The sequence below is a fragment of the Brachyistius frenatus genome, unplaced genomic scaffold, assembly GCF_029030835.1.
Source record: "Brachyistius frenatus isolate BFR_SWC_R1_liver_20210118 unplaced genomic scaffold, ASM2903083v1 Contig_45, whole genome shotgun sequence".
Taxonomy (NCBI): Eukaryota; Metazoa; Chordata; class Actinopteri; family Embiotocidae; genus Brachyistius; species Brachyistius frenatus.
In genome coordinates this window covers 1,017,947-1,032,608 of record NW_027210644.1, presented here as the reverse complement: position 1 = coordinate 1,032,608, position 14,662 = coordinate 1,017,947, and the positions used below count along the sequence as shown (strand labels likewise).

Sequence of the window (14,662 nt, the reverse complement as noted above, 5' to 3'; positions counted from 1 at the left end):
ATCAACCTTGTTTTCAAGTTGTGACAAACAACTGTTGTAAAAGCTCTGACAAACACACTGAAGCACCAAACAACAGACAAAGTTAACAAACAGCTAACATAAGCAGGAGCTGCTTCAGCAACTAAAAAGCCATGTTTTCCTCATTGGGCCAAAACAGAATATTGGACTTGAATTTTATCAGATGGCAAGCAATATTACTCTAACTAAACCAAACAAGGCTACCATTCAATGAGGCTATTTGTCTTTGAACCTCTACCATAGGATATATATATATATATATATGGCAGCATCAACAGAAGGTGTTTGTTGTTCCGCTGGAACAGGTGCAGCAAGTCAGATGTCAGTCAAGCACAAAGTGCTCCCACAATCCTGAGAGGAGGTCTAATCAGGCAGAATGTGAAAACACCTGTGAGTGTACCGTGGTTGTGCAGAAGCTTAAAGTTCTGTAGTCATCAATGTGGTTGGTTGACGACCCGTCCCGCCCCGCCAAGGCGGCCAGCCCAGGGGTAAAAACTGTGCTGTTTTCTCTTTATTCAGCCACCGTAGTTACTTATCAACTAGTACAAAATAATAAGGACAGATGTCATAATTTCCTTTTTGCCAGAATATCTACAAAAAAACATGTTCTTGCATGTGAACAAAGGTGCATATTCAGAATATCTAGTTTTTTTTGTTTTTTTTTTTAACAGTTTACAACATTTCCTAAGTAACCACAGAGTGATGCTCGATCATCTCGGAGTGGTTATCTGTAAACTCATCAGTACGAGTAAAAACTGTCCAGACAATGAACTCGGCCTGCTTAATGGGAGGTGGCCACTTTCGTTTTCAAGGCAATATGGTTGCATATTGTAGCTTTAACATGCCGGAGAGACAGGAAGAGAGCAAGTGTCACGCGGGAGGATGAAAGGTTAAGAGATGGAAAGCTAAGACATGTGAAGTGTTTTGTTAAACTGGGGAACATCACTTGGCTGCCTGACAAGCAGCCCTGGGGCAGAGAGTTGGAAGTGCACACACACACACACACACACACACACACACACACACACACACACACACACACACACACACACACACACACACACACACACACACACACACACACACACACACACACACAGGCTTAACGCATATGCACCTGCTTGGGCAAACGGTATACACCGCCAGTGGGTAGAACTAATGGTGCACCAAGTTTTTCATCCAATTTTTCCTGATCTGTCCATCTCTCTTTATTACAATATCCTGTCACTCAGATGTAACGGTGTGTTCGCACAGACTGTGAAGTTAATTTTAGATGCAGTGAGATTGCAGACAGAGTCAATGCAAATAGGCTAAAACTGACAGAAATTCGTTTTTTGAAAAAAACAAACAAACAAAAAAAAAACATCTGTACGAGTTGACAATGTTTCAACTTGGGCAAAAATGTGTGCTCATCAGAGACAAGAAGTGAAGAGAGGAAATCAGAGAAATTGGAGGAAAATGGCAAAAAAAAAAAAGCCGAGTTGTGAGCTGTCAAACAGGCATACTATCAAGGTCAGCAGTCAGCTAGCATCAGACAGTCATCTGTGTACAATCTAGCAGTGTATAATCTGTATACATTGCTAGTGAACAACATTTTCATTGAATTTAATTCGGTCTAATAAAGATTATATTAAGCTATGCTAAGTGTCAGTCATTTTGGGACTTAATTAAAAAAAAAAAAAGGATAAATAATACTGTAAGTGTATCCATTAATATTGAACAATTTAGTTTAAATGAAAACCTTTGTGTTTGAGACTCTTTAAACGTCTTTTGTCACACACTTGGTTTTATGTCGCTATGTTATCTGTCTCGTGTTCTTTTTTTTTCCCACCTTGAAATGCTTGTACTTATGTTGCTAAAAAGTGGAGGTGGTTTTCACTTACATCTTTCATAACCCGATCAGCACTGTGCCGGATATTTTACAGAGGTCCTGTGCTATTTCACACTGCACATTCAACAGTAAATGTTTTGTGTCCCGTTCTATTCTGAGCTTGAACTACTGAGGGTTCCAGCTCCGAGGGTGAACCGGGTCAAGGTGACATCACACTCTGTGACATCCGGCTCAGAGTTGCCGTGACGACCGTCCCGCCTCATCAGTCACACCTGTCAGACAGGTGTATGTGTGTGTGTGTGTTTGTGCGTGACTCCGTTGGGTGCCAGTGCACACAGAGGATGGTGATGAAGGACAGGGTGGATGGGACAGAATGGGACAAACAATCATTTAAAAGTGCATCACTTACCTCCTCTGCCGTTGTTTTGTTCTCTGTTTGCAGTGAATCTACTGGACACGACGACGATCACAGGAGACTGGGGATGGCTAACGTATCCCTCACATGGGGTAAGAACAAAATATTTACTGGGTAGTTTATCAGAGGAAAACTTTCACATAAAAACTATATGTGTAAATGGCTTTGAAAACCCCCGATGCCCAAATTGTAAAGATGATGGATTTCAAATGTACCTCAAAGCACAATTTGTGCTCAGTGTGCACAGTTTGTTGGATAATTCTTATTGTACTGTATCATCTGTGTAATCCCTACTGCACAAATTTCCATCACAAAGCGACACCTGTTGCTAAGGTGTCTATTTTTATCCTATTTGAAGGCATTGGAGGCGGTGATTTTCCAGTTGCAGGGAAGTCTGTGCTTATTAAATGAGATCTGGTGGAAATACTGACACCACGGGCTAATTACATGTTCGTCATCTGCAGCCAGACAACTATACGCAACACTCACCTAATTCCAACATCAGCTTCGACATCACTTTCACCCCCTCTCCGCCTACTGGCAGCAAAGTGCACATCGCAGAAGACGGTGGGGGTAGTTGGGGGAATTCAGCCCCCAAGGGGCGGAAGGAGGGAGAAAGATGAAAGAGAAAAAACGAGGTGACAGTGAGGGCACGGCGTCGCAGCATTAGCATATTGTAATGCCACATGATGATGCCTGGGGTGATGAATTAGGACTCCAGCCGTGATCTTTATAGCAGCGAGATGCCACCGTGTCCCTGACTCCCCCGGCTGTCAGTGAAGTGGTAGAAACATTTAACTCACCTCCAGCCCACACAACAGAAGGCGATGTGATTGAACGACGGCCAGGAGGAACAGATGGATTGTCTTTCAAGTCCTGAGAAAAGAGCTGGAAGAATTGGATTAGATTTTTGTGCGAAATGACTCCTTCTGTGTGAAATCAGCATGAGAAGCAAATCTCCTGCGTCCTGAGAGGCTCGTGTTCTAACATCTAGATTACATAAACTCAGCCTGTAGTGTTTTATTTAATTGGTTCAATATGCCAGAAATATTGTCTCCTAACTTGATGAGAGATGGGTTTTCACCCTGAGCTGCGGAACATGAAATGTTTGACTGAATGGATTTAGAGCAAGGGCTCAGCTTTGTGGCATAGTTAGGTTACACAAGGTACATGTGTTTTGTGCAGAAAAGCAAGGATGTGAGGAAAGTGAAACAAGCTGTATGATGTTTTATACTGGTGGCACTAAAACTAAAAAATTACTACATTGTTGTCCTTGAGAGGGCATGTAATGGTTCATGTGCTGCATTCAAAATCACTCCCCTGCACATTCTTTCACCTTTGTCAGTGGTGTTTTCCTGTCCAATGGCTATGCAGTCAAACGCTGTCCTGAAAACTGTGGACCAATTCAATTTAAGATTATAGAATCGTCATTGTTTCAAGAAATTATGACTCTTGCTTTGTCAACCAATCCATCCACCCCACAACCTACTTGCCCACCAGAGGGTGTTGTTACAATTTAACGTAAATCTAGGTCGTAATAAGCTGCTTTGACAAACTTGTTCATTTTTAAAATAGGGATAGTCTCGCTTGTATATGTCAATCAAAGATAATTCATTTTTTTCAACTTCTTACGCTGTAAAATATTATTGAAGAGAGAGAGAGAGATCTATTAACAAATATTCATGGACACCCGTTTGTAGAACCCACCCAACTAGAATGCATTTGATTGTTAAAATGTTCTGACAATTTTATATAATGTTTTAGTAATGTTTTCAGTAGGAAGTTTTGTTTTTGTGCCCAGAATGTTCTGCTTAAAATATAGGAACTTTGTCTGAGAACACTGTAAAATATTTTATGATCCTTAAAATATTTTTCATAATTGCCTGAATATTATGTTTTAATTCTTAAAATGTTTTCTGTTTTCAGTAGCATTTAAAAAAAAAAAAATTTTTTTAATGTTCCCAGAATATTATTGTTTTATAGAAGCATAACATGCAATAATACGATTATACAAATTGTTTGTGGTAAAATTCTTGACATCTTTTTACAACAACAAAAACAACAACATTGTCCTACTTTAAACAGAAACATTCTCCTTAAGGTAAATAATTATTGCCGAGAACATTACTAAAACATAGCATTATTCCTAGCTTGGCAGTAATTTCAGATTTTTGACACATTGTACTATTTTTTTTCCTTATGAAAATCAAATGTCTCTTAAAAGATTAAATTAGGACTCCAGTCTCTGGTGGAAATCAGTTCAGTTCAGTGTGTGTGGTCTGTATAGGTGTGCATGTGTGCGTGTTGGGAGGGGGCAGGCTCTAATGTCCAGGGAGATGAGGGTTAAAGATGAAGGGCTAAGGTAAGGAAGGAAAGGGAGAAGCCTGGAGACTTTCCTTAAAGCCAGAGAGGTCCTCAGTTGCAGCCAAACAGGTCCAAGAGAGAGTTGAACAAATTCAGCTCGGTCTACCTGCTCCAGGGATCCAAACAGCTCCACAAAAATTTGATCTCCAAAAAAGGTCAAAGCAGTCCAGCCGGTTCTGAGATAATCCAGCCCTCGCTTACTTGAAAAATATATAAAACTTTTCTAGAGCAACTCAATTCAGAAAGTGAATTAAACTTTAAAATAACTCCTCTTTCAGTCACTCTCACTCTTCCTCAGTTCTCCTCCATGCTTCTTTTGTTTGTTGATTGCCCCTCTTCCAGCTCACAGGTGTGCTTGATTTATCACTTCCCTGTCAGGGTGATAAAGGGCTCTTCCATACTTTTTGTTTCTTTTTTCCCCCCTTTCTGCTACAGTTAAGTGTATGTTAAGAAACATGTACTTAACTGGCTGAACGCCGAAACACAGTTTCTGCAAGCTGCCTGAGATTCACGGTAGTTTCAGCATTTAGTATCTCGGATATATCGAGATCAAATATTGAGTGCAGATTACTTTTTGGCTCACAACATGTTACTTCTCATGCACAGAATTAAGATGAATCTTAATAAAGTCTACAGACTATTTTGACAGTTTTTTGTCTGAGTACATTGTGTTTGTTGGAAAGCCGCTGGGCTTGTTTAAAGGAAGTAAGGAGGTGCTGTCCTCCATGTGGGAGGTATGACTTACTCGGAGCAGTAAGTGCCGCTGTACACTGGGTATGTTTTAGCTTGATAATGATGCATTCAAAATGATTCCTCAGCAAAGCTATCGGAGCAGCAGCAGCACTTTATTGCTGCGAGGTTGCTTTTGTTTTCAGTTTTTTCAGCAACGCTGAGCGGAAACCAGAAAAGTACCAGTGTGTGACGGTTTCAGCCCTCTTTGCTTCCAACTGCTAAAGACGATGTTTTTAGTGCTTTTGCTACTTTACATTTTAGTAAATGTAAAGTATGATTCCACAAATAATAAATAATCTGAAAAATCCTGTGGCATAGCTGTTTACAATAGGTAACAGTCAAGATATGACAAAGCAGAAAGAATGAAGACAAGATCAGATTTTATGAAGTCTCTTTTAGTTTACGCTCACATACCGTACTACTGTGTGTGGAATTCATTTGTTCCTGTAACCGTTCCTCGTCTCCATTCAACTGAAGGTAGGAGAAAATGTTTTGGCTTCCTCTGGTTCCAGAAGTAAAAATCACATTTATTTATCTCAGAAAATATTAGGAGACTCGCAGTTTTGGTTTGAATTGACATGCACCTCTTGTGGTTAAATCATAAGTACAAACAGGGGTGCAGTGCTGAAGTGCACACACATTTAACTGATGCTCATTTCTAAGGTTGTCTAACCACTGTTCTTGTTAATTTAATAAAGTAACATTATAATAATGTTATTTTTAGTGTATGGTCTGGATCTGAAGCAATAAAAATGCTTTGAATTACAACCATGCCCAAGGCTCATGCATATTATTTAGACCCACCTGGCATGTCAGAATTACAGACAAAATGTAATTTGTCAGACACAAAGCTAGAAAAGATTAGAATTGGTGACCACAACATAAACCTTTTTTTTTTTTTTTTTTTTTTACATTGGAGAGTACCATGTGTCTGTTCAATAACATTATATTGTGCTCATTAGAGAAAAGAAGTGAGGAAAAAAAATGGAAAGGGGGCATAGAATGGGGAAAACACTTCTAAAACCAGCCCCTTCTTCCTCACTACTCTCTGGCAATGAGCAGAACCAATTGAAGCTTAACTACACTGATAAATCCATTGAATTAGTTCTGTGAAAAAAAAAATCAATTGAAAGTTTATAATATAATATAAAGCGTCAGCAATCTGACTTAGCTAAATTAAGTGAGATAGGAACAATTGTTTTAGTACAAAATTCTTTCTTTGTGTGTCTTGTAGTGGAGGAATACTTCTTTGTAGTCATGTGTAAGTTAAGGACACAACAAAAACAATAAACCTTCGCATGACTGCGGGGTAAACATATTGGGCCAACTCAGACAAAAGCAGCAGTCTCATTTGAACTTTTTGATTAAAGAGATAATTAGTGCTTTTAAGCTTCATATGGCATGTGAGTATAGTAATAACACGGACTCAAACATCTTTAAAATCGTCAAATATTTTTTTTATAATGTGTCTGATACCCAATATGCTTTGGACAATAGTTTTTAATGTGTCAGAGAGAAAACTATTGCTGACACATGGCTTCTTTGATAAATGGATGTTTTCACAGTTTCTATCTCTCACTCTCTTCCACTGTTCAACACACACACACACACACACACACACACACACACACACACACACACACACACACACACACACACACACACACACACACACACACACACACACACACACACACACACACACACACACACACGAGGTCATTTCTCTGCCACATCACAGTGTTATGAATGTGCCATGCAAGCAGCAGCCTGTTTTCATCCACCCTCTGCTCCGGGCAGAAGCAGCTCTTTGATGGTTTTAGAAAATACAACTGCAGTGGAAGTAAAAGATTTTGGTCATCTGACGATTCACAAAAAGCTGTTATTATTGTGCTGAGAGTGACTCACATATTTGCCGTCACACTGTGTTTGGATCACAAAGTGGATGAGAAATTTAGATTCTGCAATGGCGTGTAAAACGTCATGTTACAAAACAAACACATTCAGCTCAGATCTGCTGTTATCCTGCAGGTTCAATAATGTTATTTTTACATTGAAGTGTTGTTCAGGAGGGGACACACATGTCACTGTGAGCGAGTGAGGGAGGCAAAGGTGAGAGGGAGAAATAGATAGAGAGGTTGCCCACAGGGAATACAAAAGGAATAAGTGTCAAGTCCACGCTGGAGGAAGATGGATTAAAATTGTCAGCGTGTAGTTTCTTGAATGTTAAGTCATTTTCAGACAGAGGGACGGGGATTAGGGACAGATGTTTTCACTATACACCCGCTCTATATTTTTATTTAATCATTTCATTTCCCGAAAAATGAATTTCTTTTGTATTTGGAACTATATGGCACCTTTAACAAAGCAGAAAATACCTTATCATCTGCCCCTTCTTTAATTGCTCTCCTATCTCTTATAACGCACTATTGGATATTTGCATATCAAGTCTCTCTTTTCTCTATCTGTAAAATATATTTTTGAGAAATTGTGCTGCCCTCAGAGGCTTACATACAGTACATACACTGAGGTGCGATCAAAAAGCTCAGAAACTATTCCTGTTGCAAGCAGCACAGTAATGTGCTCCGAACAGAGGAAAGCAATACATTTTATAAGTAAGTACAGTATTCCAAGTTACGTTGCTTGATCAACAACGAGTTACACATGTTTTTGTGACCACTTAAATGGGCAGATTTGCGATTTCACCATGAACCTGAAGATCAAGGAGAGAGCACACATCAAAACAAATTTTTGTCCAGAAACAGATCTGGCTAGTGGAGGGCTGAGGATTGCTGATTGTGTTGTTGGGGGCATGTTCAAAGCACTGTGAGCTGGCGCTTTTTCATACTCGAAAATTGCCATCAAGCCACGGTTCAAGTCATGGACATTGACCCATTGGGAAGAATTTACGGTACACAGCTCCAGGAATGTTAAAGAAAACCCACTTAGTTTTGCTCTTCACCTGACAAGCCTTCTTCGGTCTTATACAGTGACATTCTGTCCCTCTTGAAACACAAATGACACCTTGGGCAGTGTTGTCTGGCATTGTAGTGTCTGGCTGTAGGTTTTCTAAAGCATTTCAAGTGTCTCTGTTGCTGATTTTCTGAGATTCACACACAATTATATGTGTGCTCTGCTCTCTGCTGAAATCGCAAATATGCACCTACCAGTTGTCACAAAGAGATTAAAAAACACGTCCTTTAACAATCAAGGCAGTAAACGAGCGTACAACGCTGACTATGGGAGATGTGAGAGAGAAAAAAAGGACTGAGACGTCACCGCATATTGAGCTTGTGTTCCGAGAAACATGGAGAGATTGAGGGAAATGAATGGAGATATACAGAGCGAGGGAAACAGAAAGAGGAGGTAATTTTTTTTTTTTTTTTCACTGTAACAGCTAAATTAAAATGTTTCCAGGAAAATAGCTGACGATTGGCAGCCTGCACTTCCTGTTCAATATATATGCATTTGTGGTGTGTGTGTGTGTGTGTGTGTGTGTGTGTGTGTGTGTGTGTGTGTGTGTGTGTGTGTGTGTGTGTGTGTGTGTGTGTGTGTGTGTGTGTGTGTGCGTGTGTGTACGGGTTAGGTCTTTATTAGCACCCTTACCTCTCCCCCAATGCGAGTCTCGTTTAGATGACATCATGACAGATCACGTCTTCGACTCAAGGGGCTTCTTCCCATCCAATTTATTCAGGCAATGGTGAGGATGCCTGTGGGCTGTCCCAGGAGCATCTTTCTCTGTTTTTCTCTTGCTCTCACACACACACGCTCACACTTGCATACACACACATGCGCACGCTCCCTCTAATACACTCTCTCGGAGCTTGTCAGATAGGGCAGGAAGACTTCATTATCCTCCACTCCGATCTGTGTTGGCCATGACAGGTTCATCCACCGGCCACCCCACAATCGATAGAACTGACAGTACAGTGTGTGTGTGTGTGTGTGTGTGTGTGTGTGTGTGTGTGTGTGTGTGTGTGTGTGTGTGTGTGTGTGTGTGTGTGTGTGTGTGTGTGTGTGTGTGTGTGTGTGTGTGTGTGATTAACGTGGGCCGGGGAAGCCATGATGTGCATGAGGAAGTGATGAACTGAAGTGTCAAAAGCCCACAGTCTGTTGCCATTACTAACTATTCTCCAACTCCTTGTTACTTTCCTTTCCTCCCTTTTTTCCTCTCTCTCTCTCTCTCTCTCTCTCTCTCTCTCTCTCTCTCTCTCTCTCTCTCTCTCTCTCTCTCTCTCTCTCTCTCTCTCTCTCTCTCACACACACACATACACAAACAAGGTTTTTATATATTATTAATTTATCTCACACCATTTTCCACTGCTTGTTTTTAAAGATGAATTGTATCTGATGGCTGAACAGGTCAATCCATGTATTTTATTTTAAACCAACGGGCTCAGTTAATGTGACTTTCTCGAAAGATTTCTGGAAGACAGACTAAGTTGAATTGATACTTAATTGCTGGAAAATGGTGACAGGTCCTGTTGAAAAAAGGGTATCAAAATCATTAATATCATTATTATCATACTGTAGGCGGCACGGTGGTGCAGTGATTAGCATTGTTGCCTCACAGCAAAACGGTTCGGGGTTCGAAACCGGGCCTGGGCCTTTCTGTGTGGAGTTTGCATGTTCTCCCTGTGCGTGTGTGGGTTCTCTCCAGGTACTCCGGCTTCTTCCCACCATCCAAAAACATGCACCTCAGGTTAATTGGTGGTTCTACAAATTGCCCTTAGGTGTAAATGAGAGCGTGAATGGTCTTTGTTTCTGTCTGTGTTGGCCCTATGATGGTGATCTGTCCAGGGTGAACCCTGCCTTCGCCCAAAGTGAGCTGGGATAGGCTCCAGCCCCCCTGTGACCCTGCTCAGGATAAAGCGGGTATAGATAATGGATGGGTCATACTGTATACTAAATCAGTTGATAAAACATCAGTATATAGCTGCCCACTTTATGGATATTTAAGAATATTTTTTTGCCACAGTCACTGTCCAAAGTGCAGGGGATCTTTGTGAGTCATGGTGTACGGAAGACATCCTGTCACTACACAAAGAGCCACTTTAAGGCTGATGGTATTTGCCATCTGAAACCTTAACCCTTTCTAACCAACCCGCCACCATTTTTCAAAGGTATCCAAGAGTAGTTTCACCCAAGAGGACACCTGGTACTACTGTTGCTATAGATGATGTGGCATCTGCTGTGCTTTATTTTTGTTGCATGTGAAGTGCAGTCTCCTTTTACTTAAATAGAGACTTCACTTACTGGGCGGCACGGTGGTGCAGTGGTTAGCACTGTCGCCTCACAGCAAAAAGGTTCTGGGTTCGAATCCGGTCCTGGGCCTTTCTGTGCGGAGTTTGCATGTTCTCCCTGTGCTTGCGTGGGTTCTCTCCGGGTTCTCCGGCTTCCTCCCATCATCCAAAAACATGCACTTCAGGTCAGGTTACCTGGCGCCGCGGTCGTGGCAGCCTGCTGCAGCATCTCCCCCCTGAGAGCCCCCCTGCTGTAGTGAAGAAATTTCCCCTAGGGGATTAATAAAGTGTATAAAATCTAAATCTAAAATCTAAATCTAAATGAATCTATCCGTTTATGGCACAATTATTTTTTTTTTTGACTGCATTTGTCAACTGAACCTATCTGTTTATGGCACCATTTTTTGTGTTTTTATATGAATAATGTTTGGTTGTGTTCAACATGCAGAATCTAGAAAATGCAGCAGCACTTGTCCAAGAAAAATGTACAATTGTTTTCAAATTTCACTCTGGCCTCGTGGTAAAGACACTGTATTTCACAATTCTCTCAAGTGTTTGTCAGAGCCCCAGCTTGTTCTTTGTACCCTTACAGACCTGTTACTGCCTGAGTTTGGAACGTTTTTTTTTTTTTGAATGAATTTCTGATGATTTTTTTTACAATAGCCCAGGGCTTATATGGGTAAGGTAATTTTACGAAGCCTCCCAAATAAAAATTGCAAGTATTGTGCGACTTTGTTACACTACTCTGGGATTTGCTTTTTGCTGGAGTTTTCATCTGAGGTCTGTCTGACGGAACAGATAAACTTCTATTTTAATCAAACCAGCCGTCTGTACAGTTCACACTCTACACCCATAGGCACAAACCAAATAATTTTTTTGCACTAAGTCTATTTTACCATGCTTTATGCTCATAACTATTGTTATTCTGTGGTGGGCTGAAGGACCTACAGCTCGTTACTGTGCCTGAACGCCTCCTGTCAGACACGCTGCTTCACACAGCTTCAGTCATGTCAGTGATGATGCTGGACTGCGGCCCTGTCTCCACCTTGTGCAGTTTTGAACCGTCAAGTGGGCTGCTGCCACATGAACAACTTCCACTAGAGGGTGAATGATAGTCAGTAACAGAGTAGTGCTCCCTTGCTGTCACAGAAACGCATGTTCATCAGATCATGGATACATATGATCTCTCCTAACTCTACGTTGACACGAGCATCAGTACAACCAGAAGTAGAAAGTGAAACTCGATTGGCTTTATTCAAAAAAAGAAAATGATTTTCTGTCGCTGTTTTTTTTTTTTTGTTTGTTTTTTCTACAATGACAGACTTTGCCTCGTGAATACATGACATTCACTGCTGTGGGACCATTTCACCAATCCAAGCATCAAGCTGTGCAAACCAAAGCTTAGCATTTCGGTCGTGCTAACTGCCTGCTTTTGGATCATAAATGCAGGGATACAGTAATGAATAACCTCATCCAATTCATAAGCAAGCAAGGTAAAAAAGGGGCACAAATTTGAATATGTTTCACACTAATATTTCTTATCAAAATAAACACATGTATATCTCTGTGTCAATACCCTCCACATGTACTGTATACATGCTATATCCTGCAGGCTAGGCTCTATGACTTCTCTCTAGTTTTGGAAACAGCAAATAGGCTGCAAACAAGTGTACAGTAGCTTTTGGCACTGGTCACTATCATTCCTCCATTTGTCTCACATGGCAGTTTATTATACTTGTCGTGTAAGTTTGCATGATAAATGAGCTGGTCCAGATGCTTCCTGAAAGTGGGAGTATTCTCTCTACTTTAACTTTATCCAGCAAGGTTGAAAAGAACACTGACCATCAACAGTGATTGTTTTTTCTTATCATTTCACATGAAAAGAAAGTGTCTAATTCAGGTTTGGTAAGGAGGGGAGGATGCAATTTAAAGTTTTGAGGGTCAAACAGAAAAAGTCGTATAAACTGTTGGTTACAGAGTAATAAAATACAGACACTGCCGTACATACAGAACAGAGTCTTTGACATAACTTTATGTTTTATTTAACTTTATTTGGCTGGAATGTAGGCTGAAAAAGAAAATAATTCTTTAACTGTTAATCTTTCATGATTGCAACTCATTTCACCCATAATTGTTATTATAATAGGACATTAATTAGTTGTTAATTCTCAAAGGAATATTTAATCTGTTTAATTTTTTATTGAAATGGGCGAAGACATCTATAGATTAAAATGTTATAAATTAGACTGCGTTTTGATTCATCTCGAATTATACTTAAATTAGTTCTGCCCTGTGTTTTTTGAATGAGAAATTCACATTTTTATTCATCACTCTGGGTTTCATCGTCCAGGTCTGATTACACACTTCATTAACACACTTTCAGCTAGTCTTTGAACTATCTCTATTGCCCTCCCACTGACCGCCCTGTAATTGGCTATACAAATTCCCATGAGGCAGCGGCGTGGCACAACACGGCACAGCTGCTGAAGGTGGTGCACACCTGTGCAACTGCTCTTTGGAAATATTTATCTTTATAAACATGCCAGGTGAAGGCAAAGATGGGCTGCGTGTGTTGGATCACAGGTGGGTGTCCATGTCTCTGTGTCTGTTCGACGTGGAGGCAGACAAGCAGCGCCGTCTAGTAGCCTCAGTCTTTAGATGGGCTGTACTCATTTAAAAGATTTAGTGCCGGAACTTTCCCAAAGGAAGCTGAAGTCTACAGGATCCAAGTTTGGATATGCTGATACGTTCTGCAGTCCTTAATGGGGCTGAATGCCAAGGTGTTTGAATGAGATATTTTTTACATCTCAGTCTTGATAGTGTTTGACAGACAGCTCAATTCTGCTGTTGGCTTAAACTGCCTCAGGAAGGATCATCTGTTTCGGATGAAATGATCTGACATGGCCCTTGAGTTCGAAGCCCTCCCTCCTTCACAGCTCTCTGTGGTCTTGAAGAGTGCTATAGACTGTTGCACCATCTACAACTTGTGTGGAATCCCCATGTTTTCTTATTTTGTATTCCAAGGTTTGTCGCTTGATCAAAATCAGCACCCGAGTTACACATGTTTTTGTAATCAGTGGTCTGTGTGCTTCTGTGATTTCCTTGGGCACATGTGGGATATGCCCAAACCTCGAGGCCATTAGGTTGAAAGTATATGATCAAATGTCAATGTCGCATACTTTAAAATACTGTTCAGCTGGTGCAACGGACTGCTAATATTAAAAACCAAGACTTTTAACACTGGTGCTGACACTGCTCTGAAAGAATCTGCATGCATAGTATATTTCTTGTGGCCACATGTGGTTTATTATGTCACTGTCCTATTGTGAAGCAGATGGATAATATAAAAATGTTAAAGTATTTAAGGACAGAAGCCAAGAGGGCATTATTCCCCGAAGGCTCCTTGCTGACAATGCTGGAGGCCTGGAGAGGTGAACAGAGGCCACAAAAAGACACCGGTGTGGCTCTCTCTTGTAAAACCTGCCACAGTAAATGCTCCATTCGGATTTCAGTTACACACACGTACACAAAAACAAACATGCACACACACACAAACTCCAAGTTTTTGTACTTTTTTGAAAAGCCAGATAAAATCCTCTTTTTACTCCCCTTTGTTGGAATGTTTTTATCTTTCTGCACACAATTACACACACACACACACACACACACACACACACACACACACACACACACACACACACACACACACACACACACACACACACACACACACACACACACACACACACAGTGTCCTGTAAAAATTGTATCTCAGAATAGGGAGCAATTATACCATCTCCCCCACTGATCCCAGACCAGTGCAATTAACACTCCTATTCCGGAAAGGTTATCGCTGTCAAAGAGCCCACAGACAGACAGACACACACACACACACACACACACACACACACACACACACACACACACACACACACACACACACACACACACACACACACACACACACACACACACACACACACACACAGGAGCAAAGTTATTAAGTCTGTTCAGGTTGTGTGGCTGATAGTATGAGAGGCTGAAAGGTGTTGGGCAGAG

At 40.9% G+C, this 14,662-nt stretch overlaps 1 protein-coding gene across 4 annotated transcripts in view; it reads left to right on the top strand.

The window, feature by feature from the left end:
- The window catches only part of epha8 (eph receptor A8), a 115,580-nt gene that overhangs the window by 24,358 nt on the left and 76,560 nt on the right, over window positions 1-14,662 (top strand). For all 4 annotated transcript variants that reach the window (XM_069703222.1, XM_069703221.1, XM_069703220.1 and 1 more), the window contains exon 2: window positions 2,292-2,356. In XM_069703222.1, coding sequence (XP_069559323.1) covers window positions 2,292-2,356 — 65 coding nt within the window. The remainder of the gene's footprint in view (window positions 1-2,291; window positions 2,357-14,662) is intronic.